This window comes from Rhineura floridana, chromosome 4, assembly GCF_030035675.1.
Source record: "Rhineura floridana isolate rRhiFlo1 chromosome 4, rRhiFlo1.hap2, whole genome shotgun sequence".
In the NCBI taxonomy this organism is placed as follows: Eukaryota; Metazoa; Chordata; class Lepidosauria; order Squamata; family Rhineuridae; genus Rhineura; species Rhineura floridana.
In genome coordinates, this window is record NC_084483.1 from 58,224,942 (window position 1) to 58,252,672 (window position 27,731).

The window sequence follows — 27,731 nt, forward strand, 5'->3', positions numbered from 1 at the left end:
ATGCAGTGTTTTTCCTACTGCAGGGGGGAACCAATGTTGCCAGTTATGTTGGTCCACCTGGGCCTCCTGTAAGTATTGCATTGTTATTGCCTGTGGCTTTTGATCTGAATATGCCATCTAAGTACAGTCCTATGCATGTCTTAGAATATACTTAGCAGTCCCTCTGAATTCAGTAGGAGTTTCTCCCATTTAAGTGTGCGTGGGACTACAGCTTAAAACAACATTTCAGAAGTTGCATGCATCTTTTTCTTTTTCTTTCTTTCTTTCTTTCTTTCTTTCTTTCTTTCTTTCTTTCTTTCTTTCTTTCTTTCTTTCTTTCTTTCTTTCTTTCTTTCTTTCTTTCTTTCTTTCTTTCTAACAACAAGCCTGAAGAAAAGTGGGGCATTTTATTTATTTATTATTGAGATGAGTTCCCTTAAGATTTCATTTCTGTTTTAGAGTAGCAGAGTCAGCTGAAATATCCTTCCAAAGTGCTATAAAACAGATCCAGGCTCTGACTCAACTTTGGAAGAATGATTCATTGCCATTCAGAATATGGGGCTTTGTCCTTCTGACTCTCTATATTATATATTGCAGAACCTAGGGTATTTTTGTTTTGTATATTTCTTCTTTTGTTTTATTTACTATTTGGTTACCAAACAATGGTGTGAAGGCACTTCACAGCAACCCTGTTAACGCTGCTCAGGTGTCTGTTTGGTCAATGTCTAGAGTGGAGACCACCTGTGGACCCCTATATACACTGCCTTGAGTTCCAACATGGAAGAAAGGCAAGATATAAATATAATAAAATAAGATAAATAAATAATATGCTTTGTGCAATCTTTCTTTGCCTTTCAGGGCCCAAAAGGTGACACTGGAACAGTGGTATGTAACTGACTTTGAATGAATCTTAAATATTTGATAGCATGGGAGGATGGGTATTCATCAAACCTTTTTGTAACCTGCCTCATTTCAGAGGCATTTTCTAATTCAGAAAAAATAGCTTATACTGTTAGAACTCTGTTTCCTATGGGTACAATAAGACTTAAGTTTGTTTATGCAGTACATACTATTTTTAATTACCAGTTGTCAGAGAGGTCTGATGTGAGTAAATTGAACAGTAAATTGGCTGGTAGGCACATGGTCCTTTCTTGTGGTAGATGTTGTTTTGTTTCATTTTGATTGAATGCTGTTTAACCCTCTTGTAACTCATGTTAAATTTTACATGTGTACCTAGGAATTTTAGCAGTGTTAATCATATGCCCCCAAACTGCTATCCAACCTCATTGATAATTTAAGAATTGAGCATTGCTTATTTGATAGAAATAAGAAGTAGGAAGGGTGTATGATGGGCAGACAAGCAAGGGTATTTGGGAGCTTTACTCGGTTTCACCATGTCATCTTCTGAGGCTGATCAGTGGCATTACCTCCGCTCGTCAAAGCTCCTGATCTCTGCAAATTCCATTTGTAGGGTCATTGTCAGGAATCACCATCACTGGGAACCAGTCAAGACTCACCCCACAGCAGGTGGCTTACTGTTGACCCCTGCATCCCCCTGGCCCTGTTTCTTCTCCTTCTCCTCCTCTTGTAGTTGCTGGAAACTGCAGGAGGGGAGAGTGCTCTTGCACTCAGGTCCTGCTTGCAGGCTTCTCATAGGTATCTGGTTGGCCTCTATGAGACCAGGATGCTGGACTAGATGGGCCATTGACCTGATCCACCAGACTTTTCTTACGTTCTTATGTTCCCTGTGCTGTCGCTGCCTATTCCCCTGTCCTCTCAGAGCATGCAAACAGTGACAAGAATGAGGAGACAGAGCATCAGCCTCCAGTTACTTCTGCTCTCCCTCTGGATGATTGCATGAATTGGTCCCAGAAGACAAGCAAATGGGCAGGACCACAGGGAGTAAGTGGACCCACTTAAGGATTGCGGGGGGTGCTCATGGAGACAATCTTGCCCAAGGACTCCTAAAGCCTGTAGCCAGCACCAACCATTTAGGCTACTTATGAAAATCCTAACCCCTGAGGTTGATTGGGCTATGGGATTGCTATGGGACAGGGATAGGATGGCATGCAGTACCAGCAGAGAGAAGTGGCATTGGTGTGGAGGTGGGGTGGCTCTGCTGAAATAGAGACCCCAGCTCTAATCAAGTTGTTAGTAAGCTGGTAGTAGCCAGTGGAAAGCCCTGAAATAGAATGCTGTTGGGGTGGGGCAATGGCAGCTTTAGATTCACTGAATCCAAAGCCCCATGGATCCCCTAAGGGGCTTGATCCTCAGGCCTCTCAGCTACACTAGCCCGGAGCCTTCCTCCCTGCCCGGCATGAACCAGCAGGGCTTTGGATGTGGTAGAGGACCCATCATTCCACACTTCTCCAGCCCCTTGTTAAGATTACTGTGTAAGCCTACACAATACTTGTTTTACTTAGGGAAGCGGTAGCAGGATTCTTAAAATAAATGCATTACCCATTTTCAAAGCTGGCAGCATATACCCCCAAAGGCCTAGCTGTCACTAAGGTGGTAAACCACTGTTTGAGCTGTACCACTTGAGGATGCGGCTCACATAAACGAATATTTCATACAAAAAAAAATCCCTACACATGGAAAATTAGTGTGTGGGGCTGGTCTAGAACCTTTCTCCTTGATTTGTATGGAAGAACAATTACTCATTGGTGCCCCTACCTGTAGTCTGTAGTAATGTAGCCCAGACTCTGGTTTACAGCCTCTGTGAGAAGTAGCGTTCTGTCATGGGAATGAAAAAGTAAGAGCTGACCTTGATAAGGCATACTCATGAAAGGATTCATCTATCCCAGACTAGGATTTTTAATCAAAACTGAAATGTTTATTCAGAAAGCAAGCACAATCTGAATCTGGGAGCAATTTTTGTTCTGAAGTCATTAAAACACTCAATAGGGCACAAATTGTCATCTCCAAGTCAACAGTGTGCTTAGCAGCTTGTGAAATTCTCTCAGATTGGATGCTTAACTTTATTTACTAAAGATGTGGAATTTTTCAGAAATAACCTTTTTTTTCTTTTCAAGGGTGAACCAGGCCCAATGGGACTACCAGGATTAGAGGGACTTCCTGGAGAAAAGGTAGGATTTTGAGAATAAAACCTGACCTGCATCTTTTCACTACAAGTTTGCATACATTAGTGATTGACACTGTTCACTCTTTTTTAAAAAAACAACTGTATTATCTATTAGATTTGGCAAGCAAATATTTCCTTAATGAAGTGGTATGCAGCGTACAACAAAACTAGTTAATGTTCCAATGCATACTGTAGGCAGACTGATGCCTGCATACATGGGAGGATTGTGTCATGCTTGTTTCCGGACCAACCTCAAGGGTAGCCCCACATAGAGCACATTACAGTAATCCAGCCTGAGGTTACCAGCAAATGGACAACAGTGGTCAGGCTATCTCGGTCCAGAAACGGCCACAGCTGTCTTATCAGCCGAAGCTGGTAAAAGGCACTCCTAGCCACTGAGGTCACCTTGGACTCTAGCAACAAAGATGAATCAAGGAGCACCCCCAGACTACAGAGCTGATCTTTCAGAGGGAGCACGACCCCATCCAAAGCAGGCAACTGACCAATTATCCAATCTCGGGAACTACCAACACACAGTGTCTCCGTCTTGCTAGGATTCAGACTCAGTTTATTGGCTCTCATCCAGCCCACCACTGAGTCCAGGCAGCAGTCCAGGGCTTGCACGACCTCCCCCAATTCAGATGTTACAGAGGAATACAGCTGGGTATCATCAGTGTACTGCTGACACCTTGCCCCAAATCCCCTGATGACTGCTCCCAAGGGCTTCATATAGATATTAAAACAGCATGGGGGACAAGATAGTACCCTGCAGCACCCCACAGCACAACTGCCAGGGGGCCGAAAGACAATCACCCAATGCTGTTCTCTGAAAACGACCCTGGAGATAGGATCAGAACCACTGTAAAACAGTGCCTCCGATACCCATCTCACCAAGTCGGCCCAGAAGGATACCATGGTCAATGGTATCAAAAGCCGCTGAGAGATCAAGTAAGAGAAACAGGGTCACACTCCCCCTGTCCTTCTCCCGATAAAGGTCATCCATCCGGGCGACCAAGGCTGATTCAGTCCCATAACCATGCCTAAACCCAGATTGGAATGGGTCAAGATAATCTGTTGCATCCAAGAGTACTTGCCGTTTCTGTGCCACAACCCTCTCAATCCCCTTCCCTAAGACGGGAGTATTTGCAACCAGTCTGTAGTTGTCACAAACTAATGGGTCCAGGGTGAGATCACTGCTTCTTTCAAGGCGGCTGGAACCACTCCCTCCTGCAATGATGCATTGACCACACCCTTGATCCACTCAGTCAAACCCCCTCAGCAAACTTTAATAAGCCAAGAAGGGCAAGGGTCAAGAGGACATGTTGCTGGCCACATTATCACAAGCGCCTTGTCCACATCATCAGGCCACATCAACTGAAACCATTCCCAAGAAGTTGCAGCAGACATTGTACTGGACACCTCGCTAGGGACTACAGTAGATGTGAATGGGGCATCAAGATTGCTACGGAGGTGAGCAACTTTACCCTCCGAAGAGTCTAAAACTCCATTTCCTGGAGCTGATGTCAACAGATCCCTGACAATAGGAAAAAGCTCCACTGGATAGCTACTTGAGGATTTGATGATGGCAGAGAAGTGGGCCTTCTTTGCCAGCCTCACTGCCGCACAGTAGGCATGGTCATGATGTTTTACTCATGCCCAATCAGCCTCACAGCACATCTTTCACCATTTGCACTCTAGCCATCGTTCCCTGTTTCATTGCCCTTAGCTCACTGGTATACCAAGCTGCAAACCGGACTCCACAATGCCAGAGAGGGTGCTCAGGGGCAACCATGTCAAGAGCCTGACGCGCCTCGCTGTTCCACAGCATGACACGGGCTTCAACAGGGTCACCTGCTCTATCTACTGGGAACTCCCCCAGGGCATTCAGGAATCCTGTGGATTCCATTAGTCTGCAGGGGTGGACCATCTTAATCTGTCCACCACCCTGCAGGGGAGGATCAGAGACATAAGTCTAAACTTTACCAGGAAGTGACTGGAAAAATGAGAAACTGAGAGAACTGAAATTGAAATCTTTCCATCCCTAACTATTGGTCATGCTAGCTAGGGCTGATTGCAGTAGGAGTCCAGTAGTATCTAGAGGGCACCACATTGGTTACCCCTGATTAATATAAGCTTAAAATGTCATGGGTGACACGACACTGAGTGATATTGAAGGGGGCTTGTCCCATTCTGAAGGCTGCTATCTAGAGTGTCTGCCAGAAACCAGTTTCTCTTATGTCTCTCAGCCTAACCTACCTCACATGGTTGTTGTGAGGATAAAATCGGGAGAGGGAGAACTATGTTTGCATGCCATCCTGAGCTCCTTGGAGGAAAACGTGGGATATAAATGTAATAAATAAAATAGGGAGCCTGTGGTGACTTGAGAAGATAGGAAAAAGTAAAGGAATTATCAAAGCATCCTGGCCACAGAGCTAGATATCTTTGAGTTTTAGTTTGTTGTTTCCATTTGTATTTCCATTTGTATGAAGGAAAAATGCAGAGGCCACACACTGGCTCAGTTTACACATAACATAAGCCAAACCATTAACAAATGTTGGTTACAGCCCATGGTTTTCCTGGAGCAGGACAACTGCAAGCCTGTGTTTGGATGACAAGCTAAGCCAAACCATGGCTCAACCCCATGTAGCATGACAACAGGATGACTAGGAGAGGAGTATAGTGGCCACAGTCTCCTCTCTGGGAATCCACATGCGTGTGTGTTCATGCTAAGCCATGGTTTGGCTTAGTGATACATTCAAACTGGGTCAGTGTGTCAGTGGGATTATTTGGCCAAAGTTTCATGAAGCTCATTATGCCTTCTTGCTTCTCATAGTCTCTCAAAGACTTCATCAAATATTTGACCTTCAGAACAGATTTGTTGTTGTTGAAATATAACGATATAAAATCTCTTGTTTAGGGAGACCGGGGACCAGCAGGTCCTCCAGGAGTCACAGGGCTACCTGTAAGTATATTCCTGAAGCCGCTGTTTTCATATTGAGAGAAATAACATTAATTGCACATGGAGTAAGTAGTAAAGTCTGCTGGAAAAGTGCCATGGATGAATTGATGCAAACAGAAATAATGGCCATATTTGCATGATGAATAAGCCAGGATATGCATGCTGTGTGCACTCACACATACAGCCCCTTCCCTCCTCTTTTTGCAAAAGCAGCGAAACAAAGCCGCCTTCCAGTTTACATGTGAGCTGGGAATGACGGTCAACAGCTTGCAAATAAACCAAAATCTGAAGCCGACTTTTATATCACTTCCGCTCAGTAATTAGAATAGAACTTTGCATTGCACACATATCTGCAAGAAGAGCTTAACAAGTGCTTTTCACGGGGTAATGCAGCTTTGGGGATGTGATTTGGAGTGCAGAAGTGCCAGGTGATGGTGCTCCTAAGTCACTTCCTCTTCCTCACTGTGAAGTTCCAAAAGTGTTTGGAATCCTGGTGGGGAGAGTGGCTTGACACGCAATGTGGAAAAAAGACATGGCGTGGGGGGAAAGGGTTAAGCACCATGATCCTCTGCCACTTCTTCATTCCAAATCCCACTCTTCACTAGCTTCAAAGCAACTATCAGTCTTTTATTACATGTATTTGTGTGTAACACGTAATTAGGTGCTTAGGATAGTAACATTCTGTGATTTTTATCTTTCCCTTGCTCCAACTCCTCCTTCTTAGGAACCCTTCTTTGTCAATCCTCTCTGCCCTCTTTCCTCACTTCTTTGACTCTTTCACCCCCTACCCTATCACCCCTTCTTATCCTCATCTCAGTTAAATTGCAGCCCTTCTCTCTATCACAGGTCTTAAGCAAAGCAGGGGAGTGCTTCACTGGCCGTTAGGTGTCGACACATCCAGCTTTGTGTTTAATTATATATGTCTTGGGGTGACCTTGTTAAAACAGTGATTGGGAAAACATGAAATAATCTGCTTCTGAAAATATTAGAAATTGAGAGATCCATTTGAGAGTATGGAGTGATTTGTTTTTAGAAGCCAGACCCTGTCCAATTTTGAAAGGTAATGTAACCTGAGAGTTGTATGGTAGTGGTGTTTGTTTTTTGATTTTGTAAAATGGCAATAACCTTTTTTTATTAACAGAATTGGTATGAACTCCCCTAAAGCATTTTTATTGTTGATTGTACTTGCAGTATTTTTTTTTAAAAAAAAAACTTAAAAGTGATTTATACGAGAGGGCATGTTAACAATAGGCTTAGGTCAAAACTATTTCATTTTATTTATGTATTTATAAGTGGTTTTTTGTGCCCACCCTTTACCATAAGGGCCCAGGGCTGGTAACAACAATATAATCCTACAATTAAAAATGTAATCATACAATTATACAATTGTAAAAACAAGTAAAACAATTCCAGACAAAAGCAGCATACTATAGCTAAAAGAAAACAGAGGAGGTAAGTCCTATGTCATTACACTCTATGGCCAATCTGCAATTGCCATGTGCTGGTGTTCCCCCACCAATACCTGTAACATTTAGTAAGGCAAAAATGTGTGAAAGTGAGGCCATAATGTTGCAAGGTTCCCTGGCACTACATGCAGCAGCTACTGAAATGAAGGGATGGGAGGTGGAGGAGGAGGAGGAGGAACTGATGGTGGCACCACAGGCATTTACCTTAATAAATGTAGTGGAGAAGAGAGAAGCAGAAGACACGGAGCTGTGGTTTGTGGCAGTGGTCGTGCAGTGGCTATAATGTACAGTTCCAACCAGAGTCTGTAAAACAGAGGAGGGGAAACTTTTTGAGCCCGAGAGCTGCAGGGGCCAATTAACTGAGAGGGGACAGATGCAAAAATGGATGGGCCAATAGATAAAACTATCACTTTTGTACAGCAGGCTGCATTCTAGCCATGCAAAAGTCAGAGATTTCTCCACCCACACCATCTCTACCTCCTACATCCAGTCAGGCAAAGACAGTTCCCTGATACAATCTAGCAAAACCTCTTGAGGAGGGTGCAGAGCCACACAAAAGTCCTTGAGTAAGGGGTGTGGCCTAGGGAGAGTTCCAAGAACTGGATAGAAAGGTCTGGATGGCTGCATTTGTGCACGCGCCCCTGCTTGAAGTGTCCCATCCCTGCTCAATAAAGTCTTTTAGTTCACTAAAGCCCTCAAACAGCTGTGCTGTAAATAAATGTAAATGTATTGTCATGTTGATTTGCCTATTTGTGGTCCCACAGGAAATAAATACAAGATTTTTAAAAATTGCAATATCTGCGTAAGAAAGTGGCACTGACGCTTTAGCATAGTGAAGTTATTTTGTGCAGATGAACTTATCACCATTGGAACAGATCCCGTGCAGTTCAGGAATTGCTTTTTAATTATGAAAGTGTTTCATGCATTTGAAAAAAAGGCAACCAGTAGCTATACTATTTTCATTAACTGCTTTTTCTGAGCCCATTTAGTTTTGTCTAGTGAAAAACAAAAGAGACTTAATAGCTTAATTTTGATAACTTTCCTAAAATAAATAAATATACTGGAAAAATAAGTTAATTTATCTAATTTGTGTTGCTGGATTAATGGTTTCCAAATGTGTTTGTTTATAATAAATGTATCTACTGCCTCAGACATTAAGGATCAGTACTGAAAAAGCTACTTAGGTTAATCACAAATGTTCATTTCTTATGGGCTTCCTACTGGGTATGTCCAACGTCTTGCTCCATAGTGAAAATATTGTTAAGCATTCTTAGAGGATAAAAAATATTGAATTGCTCACATCACCCTCATGTTAAGCATTTTATTAATGAAGTCCCATTAATACAAAGACAGGTACTTACCCTTTTATACTTTTCCCCTGACAACATTCTCATCTTGTTCCTTGTTGACTTCCAACATTCATGTTGATAACCTCACTGATTCAAGCTCCTCCTGCCTTTGGCCTATGACCAGATTCACTTCCCCCAAATGACATGGCCACTCTCTCTTGTTTTCTCTAAGAACTGCATTGTTTAGGAACTTTCTCTATTGTTAAATTCTCCTACTCCAACCAACACTTTGTTGTTTTCAACATTGCACACTCTCTCTGCCTTCTCCCTTGCTCTGCTTCTTGTTAGCTTCTACGACCTTAGGATAAAGGTTGGAAACTGCATAACCGGGGGGGGGGGGGAGTGTAGACAAAAATGACAATAGAAGGAGTGAGTGAGATGATGCTTGTGAGAGCAGACTGCTGAGCATCGTTAGAGGAAACACCCTGTACATGGAAAGCTATAAGGGACGAGTCTTGCCTAGTTTTCTCCCTGAATTGCTAGCTTTCCTTGGAGTTGTTTCTTGATAGTAGGGGGATCCATATACCTGATTCCGCACCTCCTTACTGAAGGAAAACAGTGTGTCCTGAGAGGATTGTACCAACTGATTATTCTGCATATTTGAATTGGTCTTGGATCTTCATCTGTCAAATTAGAAAGAATAGCAATCTTATAGTGTAACAGCTGTTCTCTCCTGAGGTAATGAGACATCCAATATGCTGGGTTGTATCTATCAATCATCCAGGGAGTCAGAGAAAACATGTGATAAATTTTGGGGCTAGTTCTGTGACCCTAGGCTCCTCCTCCTTTCACTGCCTACCTAGGACGCAGCTCGTTCTTCTAGCTCTTCTTCAGCTTTTTTTCTTATACCCTCTTTGTTTCTTCTTGGATTAGTACTACTCCTTTTCTAGTCTCTTCTTTTTTCCTCCTCCTCAGAAATAAAAAAGAGACATCCAAGCCTCTCCTTAGGAGGACCAGTGACATCATATTCCTTGATTATGATGTAGATACTCTCCAGAACTGCCAGTTGGTTCCATCCTTTTCCTAAGTACCTCTAAACTGAAACCATTTCCCTCCTGCCTTTGACGCAAGCAGGGCAATTTTTCTTTTTTGAACTGTATTTACCATCTTGTCTCAAGCTTTGATGCAGGACAGAACTGGAGGTCACAGGACTGGTACAAAAGTCTATCATATGTTCCTTTGGGTGGTTATAACCCAGCATCCTGGGTGTTTCATTCCCCTCAGCTGGTAAGAGCATTCATGGTGAGTAGCCAACATTCCTTTCTACAGTGAGGAAAACTGTAGCCGAACTTTTGTAATATGTTTTAGTGACACAAAGAGCTTTGCATATATTATGCCATCTGCAAATCCATCCCAGTGCATTTCCTTTTGTATCCCTATTGACTTGGTTTACTATAAAGTATTTCTTGTCATCTTCATTTCAATTTCTTTTAATTTTTCAGTTTTTGTATAAATAATTATCTCATTCTTTTAAGTGAAGAAGAATTCATTGTTCAGGCTATATACACATAATAGTTTTAACTCATTAAGTCAAATCTTAATGGTGGGTTAGGCAAAATGATTTATATTGTTTCATGCCACCCCAATCTCCATGCAGTGAGAGATCTCCAGGGGTCTCTGTGCTTGTCCAGGGTTTGGTTTCCTTGCATCTCCAACAGAGACTGTGGTGTCTTTTAGGAAATATGGCTTTTATTTACACAAATTCCAACTTCAGCTTAAGATGGAGGGGTTCAAAGCATTAGGAGCCCAATAGATCTTGCTTTTCCATCAGACTTACAGGAGGCATCCTAAAGCCATGGTAAAGAGGGCCAGCCTCTCTGCATGTCTCCAGTTCCCAGCCTTTCCTTTGCCTAAATTAAAAACTCAAGCCTCTCTTTTGGCCCCAGGAGGGGGGGGCTCTCCTGAAGAGTTTCAAAAACAATAAGATCTCTCTGGCCCATTCACCAGTTAATGGCCACTTGACAGACCCATTAGCCCACCTGGCCATTCTATTAAATTAACAAAGGAGACTAATCTGAGCAGTGGAGCAGGTTTCCTAGCTGCAGAGCCCACCTGGACTGGAAGGGGACCCATTGAACTATCTAGCTCAACCCCCAAACTTATAACAATATTGTAAGTAAACATAGGATATAAGATTGAAAGGAAAGGTTACAACATTTGGGGCTTTTTAGTTTAGAGAAAACGCAAGTAAGAGGTGACATGATAAAAGTGTACAAAAGTATGCATGGTGTGGAGAAAGTGGACAGGGAAAGGTTTTTCTTCCTCTCTCGTAATACTAGAACTCAGGGACATCCAATGAAGCTGAATGTTGGAAGACTCCGGACAGACAAAATAAAATACTTAGTGCTTGGTTAAACTGGGATTTGCTTCCACAGGGACAGTGTTGGACACCAATTTGAATGACTTTTTTAAAGGATTAGAAACTTCATGGAGGATAAGATTATCAATGGCTGCTAAACCTGGAGGCTGTGTTCTGCCTCCTCTGTCAAAGGCACTATGCCTCTGAATACCAGGTATTGGAAACTGCAAGAAGTTAGCATGTAGTTGTGCTCAGGTCCTCTTTTCAGGCTTTCCAAAGGCATCTGGTTGGTTACTGTGAGAACATGATGCCGGACTAGATGGGCCCCCGGCCGATCCAGCAAATTCTTTTTACATTCTTTACCTTCTTTTTCTTAATTTCCACAGGGAAAGCATGGTGCTTCTGGGCCACCAGGGATCGCTGGAGAACCAGTAAGTATAGCTACATTTGAGTGCTCCTTTGCAGTACAATATTCTCCTGTGCATGGAAAGATGATATCAGGTGGGTAACTAGCTCCACCTAGTGCTTGAAGGCAAAAGAGTACTGCTGACATTTTACTGTAGGTCCGTTCCTAGTCTGCGCCTGCTCCGTCCGCAGTTTTCTCTTTTGCCTTCACCGAATCTGGTTGATTCCTCTCTGTCTCCGTGGGTTCAGGCTTGTATTGTTTGTCTTTTAAGTCTTACCCGTTGGTTATTGCTGTTTCTTGCCCTCAGTATATGTTTTGTCTTCCCCTGCTGTGTAAAGTTTAAAGTTAAAAAAAAAAAAAGAAACTCCTTGTGTCTTTTCCTCCTGATCTTTCTCAGTGGCGAGGAGCGTCCAGCCCCTCCCCACAGCTCCTGGGGCCGTTGGCCTCTTCAGGCTCCCTTCCCGGCCGAATTCGCTACCGTTCCTTCTAGTCATCAACTCATAGCGTCGGCAGCATTAGCCTTAGAGGCGATTTTCACCGGAGCTCGGAACTCAGGCCCACGCCTAGGATTTTCGCGCTCCCTTTTCAAGCGGCTTTCGTTTTCCCTGCTCCATAGTGGGGGGGGGGAGGCAGATGCGCAGATGCCATAGCAGGTTGGTGGCAACCGCTTCTAATCTTCCTGCTTTGGCCAGCCGCTTATTAAACAGCGTTGTCAGTCACTACCAGCGGGAGCCTTCCATTCACATTTTCATTAACCCCTTAAGTCCCGCAGTGTGTGCCTGCTATGGGGAAAGCCACACACAAAACAAAGCACCTCTCAAAGGGGTCGAAAGTGCTTCCCCGCACGCCAGCAACAGGCGCAGTGCCAGAACTCATTCCCATCCTGGGATCAGAGCAGGCTCATTCTTCGGGGGATCATTCCGAAACAGCGGTGGCCCGCCCCTCTACCGTCAGGCACGAGGTGGCTGAGGCTCAGGTTTTGGCGGGCAGGGTGACTGCAGAAGGCAGGATTCCTGTTCCACACAAGGGAACCTGTAGAGAAGGTCAATATTCCTCCCACCATTCAAGCGACCAGAGGGACCTGGAACCCCTATCTGATGAGGAAGGTGGCCAGTCTCACCCTTCCTTAGACGCTATTTTTTCTGACACCTCCTCTCCTGAGGCCTTCACAGGGTTTTTGGAGGAGCCAATCCCTGTCCAACAAATTCATGATGCTGGTGGACACAGGCTTTATCCATCTCACCCTCAAGCTCGCCCTATTCAGCTACAGCTTTCAGCACACTCAATTCAACAATTAAAAGAGCAGCTTAAGGATGCCCTTTTAATGGATCTGACTAGAGATTTGTCTTCTCAAACTACATCAGGCTCACAACTCTCAAGGCACCTGCCTACAGGTCACTCGAGGGCAAACACACGCCCTTCCCCGGGCCGCACATCCCCAGACCCCTATGCTGCATCGCAGGACAGACACCTTCAGCTCCCAGAGCAGGAGCTCATAGACACAGAAAATGACTTGATTGTCTTGGATGAAGAGGAATGGAGTGGGGAATCAGAATCTGAGGAGATTTTATCTACTAGAATATTTCAAGAGGCTCATTTCCTTCCTCTGCTATGCAAGGCAATGGAGGCTCTTACCCTCACCTCTATAGAGGATCCTCCTACTCCACCCTCCTCGAGAGTTTCAGCAGTATGTCCAGATCCAAAGCCTAGGTCTAGAGTATTGAAGCTTCCTTCTCTTCTCCCCAAGATGCTCAAATCAGAATTTGACATTCCCTTGCAATTCAAAAAATCGGTTTCTGTAGCCAACAAATATTATACACTGGAACAACCGATCATGGATCAGCTGAAAGTCCCGCTCATAGACGCGCCTATAGTCAATCTATTGAACCCATCATTGAATCCTAAAGACTCAGACGCTCACCTTAAGGATACCACTGAGCGCAAGATGGACCAGGGACTTAGAAGAGTGCACGAAGCTAGTGCGCTATCAATCAGGGCAGCAGCAGCCTCTTCTGTGTTTGCTCGAGCCTCCCTACTCTGGTTGGAAGACCTGCTAGATGGCCCACAGCAGGATGCAGCCCAGATACGCAAATCTCTGCTGAAGGTCTCTCGGGCAGTTACCTTCATGGCAGATGCGTCAATGGATGCCATGCAGTTTGCAGCTAGGTCTCTCACTGCAGGGATCTTCATGCGAAGGACCCTTTGGCTTTGACATTGGGATGCAGACCCTGCAGCTCGTTCGAATCTTGCCTCGGAACCCTACGTGGGTGGCAAATTATTTGGGGACACTGCCCTTGCGAACATATTAGAAACCAAGGAAAAGAAAAAGTCCATGCCATCCACCAGAAAAAGGGAGGATGGAAGGACCTTTCGCCGCTCATTCCATCCATATCACTTGTCACAGTCCTTTTGGGGCTCACGTCCCTTTGGAAGGCAGAAGGACGCCCGCTCCAGCCGTCCCTTCTGGAACAGACAGCGCAACCAACTTAAGTCCCAGCAACACCTCCCAGGTTGATCTGGCCTTGCATCCCAGGCACGTGGAAACAGAAATCAGTTCTGATGCCTCCACCTCGCCGGTGGGAGGCCGTCTCCAACACTTTGCTCACCGATGGGAGGACCTATCCTCCGATCGGTGGGTCCTCCGCACTCTTCGATACGGCCTTCGCCTGGAGTTTTCCTCTACCCCCCGGCGAGATTCCTTCCATCCCCTCTGTCAGCAAATCCACACAAAAGGGGCAAAGTTTTGAGGTCAGTTTCCCATCTACTACGCATGGCAGCTATCAAGGCGGTACCTCCAGGGGAGAGGTTCCTGGGAAACTACTCTCTGTTCTTCACTGTTGACAAAAAAGACGGTTCATCCAGGCCAGTATTAGACCTCAAGGATCTAAATTGCTTCAAGAATCTAAAGTACCGCAAATTTCGTATGGACACCTTACTTTCCATCAAAGAAGCGCTGAGGCTAGGGGACTTCCTCTCATCCATCGACCGGAAGGAAGCCTACCTGCACGTACCAATCTTTCCACCTCATAGAAGGTATCTGCGCTTCGCGGTGGGACAAGACCATTATCAATTCAGGGCTATGCCCTTTGGCCTGTCGTCTGCTCCCAGGACATTCACCAAGATAGTGGTTACCCTGGTGGCACACCTCAGGACATGGGATTCATATTTTTCCTTATCTGGACGATTTTCTGATCCGCTCACCATCGTTACACAAGGCATGGGAGGACCTCCATGTCACCCTGACCTGTCTAAAGGATCACGGTTTCCTGATCAACGAAGCCAAGAGTCATCTCTTTCCGTCCAGACGCATCACACATTTGGGAGCAACTATAGACTCTCAAAATGGCCTCATTACGCTATCTCCAGACAGGATCAGCAAGATCTGCAAAGTGGCGTGGGATGTCCTATCCTCCCCCTCTACAGACCTGATGGAGTTGGCAGCACTTCTCGGTTTGATGGTATCCACATTCCAAACGACACCATGGGCACGTCATCATTCCCGCACTCTTGAGTGGGCGCTGCTGCCATTCCAGAACGACATAGCGTCCAGGCACCACCGCATGGTCACTCTGTCACCACAGGTTCATCAGTCGCTGTTCTGGTGGACCCAAGAGCCCAACCTGACGCGAGACGTCCCTTTCCAGGATCCACTCCACACCCTGATAACATCCGATGCCAGCTTATCTGGATGGGGAGCCATCTGCGACGGGCAGATGATTCAAGGCACGTGGTCGGCTCAGGAATCTGCACTGCCGATCAACCTACTCGAACTACGGGCAGTCCGTCTGGCCCTCAGGCACTTTGCAAACACCAGACGGTTAGGGGCGGTGCTTGTCAGAACAGACAACGTGTCGGCCAAATCGTATTTAAACCGTCAGGGAGGCACACGCTCCCTCATTCTTCAGAAGGAGGCCTTTCTCCTCATCCAGTGGGTGGAGACCAATATCGTCTCGATAGCGGCAGAATATCTCAAGGGGGAGGACAACAGCCAAGCGGACTGGCTCAGTCGGGAGAAGCTGATTCAAGGAGAATGGAGACTTCACCCACAGTCCTTTCGTCAAATAGTGGAACATTTTGGCCACATTCAAGTAGACCTCTTTGCCACCAGTGCCAATCGGCAGGTGCAGGGGTTCTTCTCCCGATACGCGACACCAGGCGCGGAAGGGATAAATGCCTTGACTTCCCAGTGGCCTCCGGGCAGACTATATGCATTTCCTCCAATTCCAGTGATTTCCAGGGTGCTCAAAAAACTTTGTGCCGAAAGGGCAGCACTTCTATTGGTGGCTCCATGGTGGCCAAGGAGACCTTGGTTTCCAGACCTTCTCGACCTGTCGGTGGAACCACCATGGAAGATTCCAGCGTGAACGGACCTGCTCTCTCAGGGACAGCTCCAGCACCCAGACCCAGAGTGGTGGGCACTTCATGTATGGAACTTGAATGGAAGAGACTCTTGAAAAGAGGCATCTCTCCGCAAGTATTAGAAACCATGATGGCTTCTAGACGCCCATCCACACTCAGAATTTATGAAAGCACTTGGAAGGCCTTCTCATCCTGGTCGCAGAAGCAAGGGGTTCTTCCTCGAAAAGCGGGAGTAAACGAAATCTTGTCCTTCCTGCAAGACGGCGTATCTTTGGGTCTCAGACCAAACACCCTGAGGCGCCAAGTTTCAGCCTTATCGGCAATCCTCTCCAGATCCCTGGATAAGCCAATCGGATCGCACCCTTTCGTCAAGCATTTCCTCAGGGGAGCAACGATAACAGCACCTCCTACGGTGCATCGCTACCCAACTTGGGATCTGCATAAGGTTTTGTCAGCCCTTCAAAAACCTCCGTTCGAACCCCTGAGTCAAGTTTCTCTCCGTCTTCTTTCCTTTAAGGTCTTGTTTCTCGTGGCCATTACTTCGGCCCGTAGAGTGTCTGAATTGAATGCCCTGTCTGTCCATAAAATTTTTTGTGTATTCCGTAAGGATAGAGTAGTCCTGCGTACTGTCCCTTCCTTTCGTCCCAAAGTGTTGTCTGCCTTCCATTGCCAGCAGGAGCTGGTATTACCGTCCTTCTGTCCAAATCCTGTCCATCCTTTAGAAAAAGCCTGGCACTCTCTTGATGTGAGAAGAGCCCTTAAAGTTTATATTTCCAAGACTAAATCATTTTGGAAAACAGATAATTTGTTTGTCTCCTTTCACCCAAAATCCATGGGGAATAAAGTCACCACATCTACGCTAGCCAGGTGGATCAAGGCATGCATATCCTTGGCATATGCCTCTCTAAGATTATCCCGTCCCGCCGGGGTAGTAGCTCATTCAACTAGGGCGGCGGCCACATCAGCGGCCTTTTCCCATAATGCCTCTCTGGGGGAGATATGTAGGGCGGCCACATGGGCCACTCCCAATACCTTCATTAAACATTATAAAATAGACTCCTATGCTTCAGCCGAGGCAGCCTTTGGAAGGAGGGTACTACAGCATGTCCTCTCAGATCACTAGTAGCCATAGCCCAGCACTATTCCCACCCTACATGGGTCAGCTTTGGTATGTCCCACCTGATATCATCTTTCCATGCACAGGAGAAGAGACATTTGGTCTTACCATGAAATCGGTCTTCTCTGTGCATGTCAAAGATGATATCAGGGCCGCTCCCTATGACGGCTGGGCTGCCTTTCTAAGCGCTGTTAGACCTTGAGCAGAGAGTGTATGAGTACTGTTGTCTTGTCTTTTTTGTGGTGTTATTTCGTTTTCTTCATGTGGGCTTGTTACTGAAAAACTGCAGACGGAGCAGGCGCAGACTAGGAACGGACCTACAGTAAAACGTCAGCAGTACTCTTTTGCCTTCAACCACTAGGTGGAGCTAGTTACCCACCTGATATCATCTTTGACATGCACAGAGAAGACCGATTTCACGGTGAGACCAAATGTCTCTTCTAGTTGTTTTCAGTTGTGAGAAATGTCTTACTCTTTTGTTTCCTTTAGGGTGAAAGGGGCCCTATTGGAGACATTGGTTTTCCTGGGCCAGAAGGGCCAGCTGGAATCCCAGTAAGTATTTAAGCAGTGACTTCTTGTATGTCCCAGTGCAAGGCTCTTCTAGTTTTATAATTAAGTGGAAATTTGCCATGATCAGCATTTAAATAGGTACCTACCTATTATATTACATTTTATATTACATTTTGTATTAATACATTTTTATACTACCCTTCAATCAAAATAGTTTCTAGGGCACCTTAGCACCACAAGATATAATAACAATAAAACAAAAAAGGCAATCCTGTACCCATTTACCTGGGAGTAAATCCCATTGAATTCAGCTGAACTTACTTCTTAGTAAATTAAGTAAAACTTTAAAAGCCTCAGAGGAAAAAAAAGGTCTTTGCCTAGCATGAGGGGACAGTAAGTATAGGTGCTTGGTGAGCCTCCCTGAAAAGAGAGTTCCATAGACAGAAGGAACACCTGAAGAAAAGGGACCTCAAATTACCTCAGTGCACAGACAGGTCAATATGGAAGGACTATGTTCCTTCCTTCAGGTACTCAGGCCTCAAACTGTGTAGGACTGAAATGTATGCACCAGGGTTTTGAATTGTGCTCAGAACTGGGAGAACTTAAAATTTTGTGCAGGCAGTGAATTTGAGGAAACATGGAGTGTATTTAGAATGCATTATTAGATCTTTTAAAAATTCTGTTGATTTATAAGACCAGGGTTCCCCCCCCCCAAATCTTATGTGGAAAATAGTGTGACTATGTACATGATACTATAAAATAGCCAGTATTTTACTAATAGGCTGAGAAGCAGTGTGGTAGTGGTCAAAGTGTTGGACTAGGGCCTGGGAGACCATGGTTTAAATCCCCACTCAGCCATGAAGCTTGCTGGGTAACACTGAGTCTGTCATTGTCTCTCAGCCTGACCTACCTCATAGGATTGTTGTCAGAATAAAAATGGGGAGAGGGGGAACCATGTACTCTACCTTGAGCTCCTTGGAGGAAAGATGGGATATGAATGTAAACAACTAAATAAATATATAAAAAATTACTCCTCTGAGGCATTGATCTATGTGGGTTGCTGAAAACACCTATGCTCTGTGTTGAGTTTGAGCATGGGAGAAATCTCAAACTTGCCTAACCCCAGGTGAGTAGCCATTGACATCTCTCTCTCTCTCTCTCTCTCTCTCTCTCTCTCTCTCTCTCTCTCTCTCTCTCTCTCTCTCTCACTCACTCACTCACTCACACACTCACTCACTCACACACACACACACACACACACACACACATCACATCACATCACATCACATCACAGGGTTGTTCTGCAACTAAACGGTTGCACTGAGCTCTTTGGAGTAAGGATAGATAACACATGTGGCATGATTCAAATTTTGTATATGTTCAGTTCCAGAGTTTTGGTAAGTAACACATAGCTTAGTTAGTGATTTCTGTCTTAAGATATGTATTGCTTATAATACCAGAGACCAAAAGTCTTTTGTAATAGTAGGGTTTTTTCTACTATTTCTTCTGTAGGGCATAAATGGAAAGGATGGATTGCCTGGTCCTCAGGTAGGGAAGCAGTGGCTTCTACATTGTGGGTTATATGCAAATTATAATTCTTCTGCTTTTGGCCAAAGTGGAAGGTTAATATCTAAACTCTTAGCTTGATGCTTACGTACATAAAAATGTCTTCCTTTTCCCCTCAGGGTTTATTGGGTAAAACTGGTGACAGAGGCCCCAAAGGAGAGCGAGTAAGTTATATTTTTTACATAGAGGTTGGTTATTTGATTATCACCAGATTTGTTTAGTGTATGTGCAACCTGTAACCCTCCAAACTGACTCACTGGCTGCCACAGTACTCACTGGCTGCAGAGGTTTTTGCTACATTACTGCATATTCTATAAAGGTTCCGTTGCATTACTAAATCTGCCATGTTTGTGTGCATTCGTTCCTCAACAAGTATGACAACTTTAAATTATGTGTCTTAAAAACAAAAGAGATTGTTATGCTTTGTTTCATATCTACTATATATTTTGGAAAGTTTTCTTATCTATTTGCTGTGCATTTGGACACCGCTTAAACTATTGTAACCAAATTTTGCAGAATGCTTCCTGAGATGGAGTAGGTTTTCATCCATGTTTAGATACAATTGAGCACCAATTTGAATCAAAATGGCAGACTGAACTGTTCAAAACTTAGCTTGGGATACTTAGATTCCTCTCTGCCCTTTTCTCACCACATACGTAGTTAGTTGTAAAATATTTACCGTAATTTAAACAATCGAACATTTTATGAATTCATCGTTCAGCAATGATCAGGGAAGATGTAATGTCTGGAGAGTTGCAAGGTCCCCTCCATGGGGCGGGGGGTTGGAATTAAGCAGATATTTGCCCACCTCATCCTGCAGCCTGTCTCTTGCCCCATGGTGTGGCGCCTCCTCTTCCTGTTCCTCTTCCTCCTCCATGGGCTGGCCCTGCATGGGGAGGCTGTTGCTGAAGCCCGCGCTCTATCATTTGACCCAGGAGCCCTTCTCTCCTGCCTCCTTCTCCATGGGGGTGGGGGGGGTGGCAGATTGGCAGCAAATCCACTGCAGTTGTGGATCCCATCACTAGTGCAGGTGATCCCATCACTAGTGCAGCTTATTTACTGAAGGGGGATTGCTCAAGTAGTGTGTGTGAGAGATAGAGGGAGGGAGGCTGGCTGGCTGGCTGGCTGGCTGGCTGGCTGGCTGGCTGGCTGAAGGAGGCTAGGCTGTGAAGGGGCATGGCACCAGTGTGGCTGCAAGGGGTCACGGCATGACTCATGAGAGGACCCTGCACTTCCAAATTTGCCACAACACTACTGACTGTAATATCTGGTTCTCTGTATTTTTGTTCGTTTCTTCGTAGGAATTCTGCTACAGCAGGGTGTGGATCATAATCAGCAGTTTTCAATTTTAATTTGCTTTTCAAGTGATGTATTTGGTGGACGGGCAGGCTAGTAAGAATTATGCTAGGCTAGTAACTTGTGTAAATGCATTTGCAAGGCTGTATTCATTCCCTGGTTTGGTTTGGTTTTAGTCTGAACCACTTTTATCTCATTCCAAATGTCAGGGCTTATACGTGGTAGAGAGGCTTCCATAGGCAAGCCGTTTGAATGAAAAAGTGGATACCCGGTAACAGTTCCTTTAAAAATGCCCTGGTTAGAACCCTAAATGCAATAATACAGCGACTAGTATGTATGAACAAAGATAACTATTACAATAGTTATTGTATAGAAATAGAAATAGAAGAGGACAACAAAAAGGGTAGAACAAGAGCCCTATTCCAAAAGATTAGAGAAATTAAAGGGAAATTTAAACCAAGAGTAGGGATGTTGAATAATCAGCAGTCATTGACTGACTGAGATGAAATAAAGGAAGATGGAAGCAATACACTGAAGAACTCTATAAAAGAGATGCCAGGATGACAGACTCCTTCATGGAGGAACCGTATGATGAAGAACCAGAAATTTTAGAATGTGAGGTGAAAGCTGCTCTTAAACTACTTGGAAGAAACAAATCACCAGGAACAGATGGCATACCAATAGAATTGCTACAAGTTACTGAGACTGAATCTGTCCAAATTTTGACAATAATTTGTCAAGAAATATGGAAAACTAAACAATGGCCCACAGACTGGAAGCATTCCATATACATCCCAATTCCAAAGAAAGGGGATCCCAGGGAATGCAGTAATTATCGAACTATTGTCTTAATATCCCATGCAAGTAATCCTCAAGATTCTACAACAAAGGCTCTTACCATATATGGAGCGAAAAATGCCAGATGTCCAAGGTGGATTTAGAAAAGGAAGAGGTACCAGAGGTCATATCACAAACATACGTTGGATAATGGAACGGACCAAGGACTTTCAGAAGGAAATCACCCTCTGCTTTATAGGTTACAGCAAAGCCTTTGACTGTGTAGATCATGAAAAACTATGGAATGCGTTAAAATAAATGGGGGTACCACAGCATTTGATTGTCCTGATGCGCAACCTATACTCTGGACAAGAGGCTACTGTAGGACAGAATATGGAGAAACCGATTGGTTCCCCATCGGAAAGGGTGTGAGACAGGGGTGTATTTTATAACCCTATTTGTTTAATCTATATGCAGAATGTGGGATTGGACCAAGATGAATGAGGTGTGAAAATTGGAGGGAGAAATATCAATAATTTAAGATATGCAGATGATACCATACTCTTAGCAGAAACCAGTAATGATTTGAAACGAATGCTGATGAAAGTTAAAGAGGAAAGCACAAAAGCAGGGCTACAGCTGAACGTCAAGAAGACAAAAGTAATGACAACAGAAGATTTATGTAACTTTACAGCTGACAATGAGGACATTTAACTTGTCAACGATTATCAGTACCTTGGCACAGTCATTAACCACAATGGAGACAATAGTCAAGAAATGAGAAGAAGGCTAGGACTGGGGAGGGCAGCTATGAGAGAACTAGAAAAGGTTCTCAAATGCAAAGATGTATCACTGAACACTAAAGTCAGGATCATTCAGACCATGGTATTCCCGATCTCTATGTATGGATGTGAAAGTTGGACAGTGAAAAAACCGGATAAGAGAAAAATCAACTCATTTGAAATGTGGTGTTGGAGGAGAGCTTTGCGAATAACATGGACTGTGAAAAAGACAAATAATTGAGTGTTGGAATAAATTAAACCAGAACTATCATTAGAAGCTAAAATGATGAAACTGAGGTTATCATACTTTGGACACATAATGAGAAGACATGATTCACTAGAACAGACAATATTGCTGGGAAAAACATGAGGGAGTAGAAAAAGAGGAAGACCAAACAAGAGATGGATTGATTCCATAAAGGAAGCCACAGACTTGAACTTACAAGATCTGAACAGGGTGGTTTATAACAGATGCTATTGGAGTTCGCTGATTCATAGGGTCACCATAAGTCGTAATCGACTTGAAGGCATATAACAACAGGTGAGGTTTAGAAAGCTGCAGAAGAAAGGAGGAATCCCTCCCCCTTCCATTCACAAAAATTTCCAGTGGATCAAAGAGCAATTTGTGAATGAAAAGACAACACAGTATTCCTTGTACAATTTGTACTCTTCTACTCAATTAAGGGCAGAAAGGTTGCTATCCTTATGTAGCTCCCTAGCATTTAGAGATTTGTGTTGTGTACTGCTTGTCACTTAAGAGTCATGAAACATGTATGTACTTAGCCTGTGCACCTCATTTTAAGTCTTTCTCTTGCTATTATCACTTTTCTCACTGTTAAAATTTCCCATGACCTTTTGTGCCATCACTGCAGAGAGGCACAAGCATGGCTTTTGGGTTTTTTTTCTCTCTGTCTCAGAAGACTGTTCTCTTCTGAAAAATCAACACTTGCCTGTCCTCATCTCTCTGAACCTTTTACTTAAACTGCCTATATCCATTCAGGTTCTGTTTGTTTTGTTTAGCATGGCTCAGATATTACAGCAAATGTAAAAATAGAAGCATTGATGTTTGTTTTTTCATCTAAAGCATACTGTACTGCAGTTGAATGTGATAGTTTTCAGCACTCTTAACTCAGCTTTCAACAGATTCAAGACAAGAAGGGTCAGACAGGCTGAGGTGACACAAAGTTCTCTTTGTTTTGTATAGGGGGATCAAGGCATACCAGGAGACAGGGGCCCACAAGGTGAAAGAGGGAAACATGGCCTACCAGGAGACAAAGGATCTATAGGTCTTATGGGCCCCCCAGGGAACAAAGGCAATCACGGATCACCAGGTCATAAGGGCCCTCCAGGTTCACCAGGTGTTCCAGGCTTACCGGTAAGGTAATTGGCTCTTGAAGAAACACAAATGTTTCTAAGCATAAATAAATTATGCTAATTTTACTATTACTGTAGTTTCTTTCCTTACACTATAATATTTACAGATGTTTGTACTGTTGTAAAGTTTTTAATAGATGCTGAAAAACAAACTCAAAATTCTATTTGCCTTCATTATTTTGATGCAAAAACATCCATCCTTTTCATATCTTTACCAGGCTGATTCCATTTCATTTGAAGAAATGAAAAAATATATCAAACAAGAGGTTCTTAGAGTTTTTGAAGGTGAGGAAACCAAGCCTGATGTATTTTTTTTACATTTTGGTAATGTTTGCTTTCATTTCATTCTTATGTACCCATTGTACATAGTATTTGAAAGACATTCTACCTTACTGCACATATACAAGTAGGTTAAATGGACAGAAAGGCCTACAGATAGCTTCAGAATAATTTTTATTCTTTTACCCTAAATGAGTAGATGCTTCAGTTAACAGTCCTTTAAATGTCAAACAACAAAGGACATGAAATATCATCATCAAGCACTTAGTAGACTTGACTCAGTATATTTTCCTCCAGGGGGGAAATATCAGCTTTTGGGGAGGGATTTTAATCGAGAAAACAATAGAGAGGAAGATAAAAACAATCCCTCCCTCAGCACCATGATCCTAATTTAATCCCCACCCCACCCTTATTAATGTGGCTGTTGTTAATGTCTTTAGACTTCAAGTGATCTTGATCATAGATCTCCTGTATCATGGCTAATTTCCCCCTCGATTAATGGAAATTAGTAAAACAGTTGCCATCCTGGGCAGGCAGATACGGCCCTTAATTTATTCCAAGGGTATGCAACACGGTGCCCTCCAAATGTTGTTGGACTACAACACTAGTCAACTGAGTTTTGGCACTGAGACAGCCTTGGTCGCCCTGTACGATGACCTATGTCGGGAAAGAGACAGAGGGAGTGTAACTCTGTTGATTCTCCTTGATCTCTCAGCGGCTTTTGATACCATCGACCATGGTATCCTTCTGGAGAGGCTCGCGGAGTTGGGAGTTGGAGGTACTGCTTGGCAGTGGTTCCGCTCCTACTTGGCGGGTCGTCTCCAGAAGGTAGTGCTTGGGGAACATTGCTCGACACCGCGGGCTCTCCAATATGGGGTCCCGCAGGGGTCAGTTTTGTCCCCCCTGCTTTTTAATATCTACATGAAGCCGTTGGGAGAGGTCATCAGGAGTTTTGGAGTGCGTTGTCATCAGTATGCTGATGACACGCAGCTCTACTTCTCCTTTTCATCTTCTTCAGGTGAGGCTGTCGATTTGCTGAACCGTTGCCTGGCCTCGACAATGGACTGGATGAGAGTTAACAAACTGAAGCTCAATCCAGACAAGACTGAGATGCTGTTGGTGGACGGGTTCTCTGATCGGATGGTGGATATATACCCTGTCCTGGACGGGGTTACACTCCCCCTAAAGGACCGGGTTCGTAGTCTGGGAGTCTTTTTAGACTCTTCCCTCTCACTTGAGGCTCAAGTAGCCTCGGTGGTTAGGAATGCGTTTTACCAACTTCGGTTGGTAGCCCAGCTACGTCCCTATTTGAGTAAAGAGGACCTTACATCAGTGGTACATGCTCTGGTAACCTCACGTTTGGATTACTGTAATGCGCTTTACGTAGGGCTACCTTTGAAGACAGTTCGGAAGCTACAACTAGTGCAAAATGCGGCGGCCAGATTGCTGACAAGGACCAAGCGGTCCGAGCATATAACACCTGTTCTGGCCAGCTTGCACTGGTTGCCAATATGTTTCCGGGCTAGATTCAAAGTGTTGGTATTAACCTATAAAGCCTTATACGGTGCGGGACCACGATACCTTGCGGAACGCCTCTTCCGATATGAACCGGCCCGTGCACTACGTTCTGCTACGAAGGCCCTCCTCCGGGTTCCAACTCACAGGGAGGCCCGGAGGGTGATGACAAGATCTAGGGCCTTCTCAGTGGTGGCCCCCGAACTATGGAACAGTCTCCCTGAGGAAGTACGCCTGGCGCCGACTCTGCTTTCCTTCCGGCGCCAGGTCAAAACCTTCCTATTCTCTGAAGCATTTTAAGTTACATTGATCTAATTTTAAAAATGTTTATTGTATTGTTGATTGTATTTTAATATTATTTTGTTATTCATTGTATTTTTATACTATTTTATGTTCACCGCCCAGAGAGCTATCGCTAGTCGGGCGGTATATAAATTTAATAAATAAATATAAAATAAATAAATAAATAACTGTACCCAGCATGGCCAATGGTCAGGAATGATGAGTTTTGTAGTCTCACAACATCTGGAAGACACCATGTTGGCTACCCCTAATTTAGTACTTTAAAAGTTAGCACCAGCACCTTAGAGTCCAGAAACAAGTTGGTAAGCAGTGCAACTTGAGTAATATTGGGGTTTTATGTTCCATGCCATGATCTTCCATAAAGAATCTGGCTGCAGCATTTTAGATCAATTGAAGTTTGTGAACCATCTTCAAGCATTGCTCCATGTGGAGCACATTACTGTAGTTCATTATGGCTATTACCATGCCATGAATGACTGCTGCCTTCTCTAAACTGGAGCAGCAGTATAAGCTGAAAAAAATATGTTCTTGGCCACTGCTGCCACATGAGCATTCAGGATCAGTACTGGATGCAGGAGCAATCCCAAACTGCAAATCTGTTTTTTTGTGAGGGGAGTATAACCATCTCCAGAAACTATATTAGGTTGTACACCTATTCCTGAAAGAAGCAGTCCCCAAATAGACTACTTCTGTCTTGTCTGTTTGTTTACTCGCATTGAGTTCATTTACTGACCTGGTTCATGGTTTCCATTATTTCCCTAGGATTAGATGGATAACAGAGAGAGATGGCCTACTATGGGTGCCTGTGTGCATGTTCTGTGTGCATACACTGAACTGGGATGGGAAGGAAGAGGGACAGAGTTCCATTAGTTTAGTGGCACAACAACAGATGATGGAAGTTCCATGATTGGATGTCATATTTTTTTAAAATAACAAATGCAATTGCACAGAGGTCCAACTTGGATTAAGACTATGGATTGGGAGGTTAACTTTACTCCCACCCACCATTTTCCTGGTTGAAATCACCTTCTGAAGCTGCTATTTCCCCCATGGCAATTACATATAGTATCTGTATGTACAGCAGAGTCAGATTGGTTGTTTAGGAAATTGGAACATTGCTTTTGAAGTTGATTGATGAATGATAATTTGAAGGATTACAAAGCTCACCACTTTTAAAATATTCTGTTAGATGAAATAGCGATCACATGTTTTAAGTGTACTGAAGCATCTAATGCTATTCATTTTTTCTGCCTTTTTTTTGGCTTTTTTGAATGAAGAGAGGATGGTTCAGTTTGTCTCTCAGCTCAAATTGCCAGCTGCCATGCTAGCTTCCCAAGCTCATGGAAAACCAGGTCTTCCAGGAAAAGATGGGTTACCTGGACCACCTGGAGAACCTGGACCTCCAGGTAGGGCTTTCAAAATATGTGCCTTCATATGTATGTTATTTTTAAAACAACTTGACAGTTGGGTGGAACTTTATGTTTAGCTTCCTAATGATTAACTTTTAAATCCATACTACTGTTTTCCAGACTAGACCAGTATATTAACTCTTAGTAGGTGTGTGTTTTTGTATATTAAAAACTTCTAATCAATGCATAATAATCCTAGTAACTTTTAACATTAGGATACTGATACACACCTTTCCTAATCTTGCAGTACTGCAAACACAGTCCTCAAATCAAACCTAGTAATTAAGAGTATCATCTCACAATCAATGATTTGAGCCATAGGGTCTGCAATCTTGTGGCTCCAATCTGTTAAGTAAAATATGACAATTAATGTGCAGGAAAAATATAGAACGTGAATGTTACAATGTATCATTCTTCCTGTGAATCTAATTATAGTCACACTTTCATAATTAGGTTTGCACCATGCAGGGTTGTAGTTGTCCAGGGTCTCGAGGAGGTCTTAGTAAATGTGTTAGCCACTGAGCAGAGTCTTCTAAGATGCTTCCTTGTCCTTTTCTGCTGATTAGAGCCAATCAGAGTGAATGGAGGTGAGTCAGTCGCTAAGGAGACCCTTCTCAGTAGCTAACACACTCATTTTTCATTCTTATTGGCTCATAGGGGTGTCTGCTGTTGTGGGAGATGTTAACAAGGATTTTATTCTCAACCCAGCAGTAAAAATAGGGATGGGAGGGGGTGTAGCTGTGACTGTCATGAAGGGACCCTGCACTTCTGAATTTGCCACTACACTACTGAACAATGTCTAATGTATATTCCTTCACAATTTGTATGAGACAGTGCAGTGATTAACGGGGGGGTGTCAATGTTTTATTTTTATTTGTTCAGCCCTATGCCTCATTCAGAT

At 43.9% G+C, this 27,731-nt stretch overlaps 1 protein-coding gene across 7 annotated transcripts in view; it reads left to right on the forward strand.

The window, feature by feature from the left end:
- Nucleotides 1–27,731, forward strand: part of COL19A1 (collagen type XIX alpha 1 chain) — a 358,502-nt gene that overhangs the window by 318,398 nt on the left and 12,373 nt on the right. For all 7 annotated transcript variants that reach the window (XR_009762166.1, XM_061623076.1, XM_061623078.1 and 4 more), the window contains 11 exons: nt 24–68; nt 838–864; nt 3,015–3,068; nt 5,982–6,026; nt 11,524–11,568; nt 17,509–17,571; nt 19,042–19,077; nt 19,215–19,259; nt 23,155–23,325; nt 23,543–23,609; nt 26,699–26,827. Coding sequence is in view for 6 of the 7 variants with exons in the window: in XM_061623076.1 (XP_061479060.1) it covers nt 24–68; nt 838–864; nt 3,015–3,068; nt 5,982–6,026; nt 11,524–11,568; nt 17,509–17,571; nt 19,042–19,077; nt 19,215–19,259; nt 23,155–23,325; nt 23,543–23,609; nt 26,699–26,827 (727 nt within the window). In the remaining variant the exon portion in view is untranslated. The remainder of the gene's footprint in view (nt 1–23; nt 69–837; nt 865–3,014; nt 3,069–5,981; nt 6,027–11,523; nt 11,569–17,508; nt 17,572–19,041; nt 19,078–19,214; nt 19,260–23,154; nt 23,326–23,542; nt 23,610–26,698; nt 26,828–27,731) is intronic.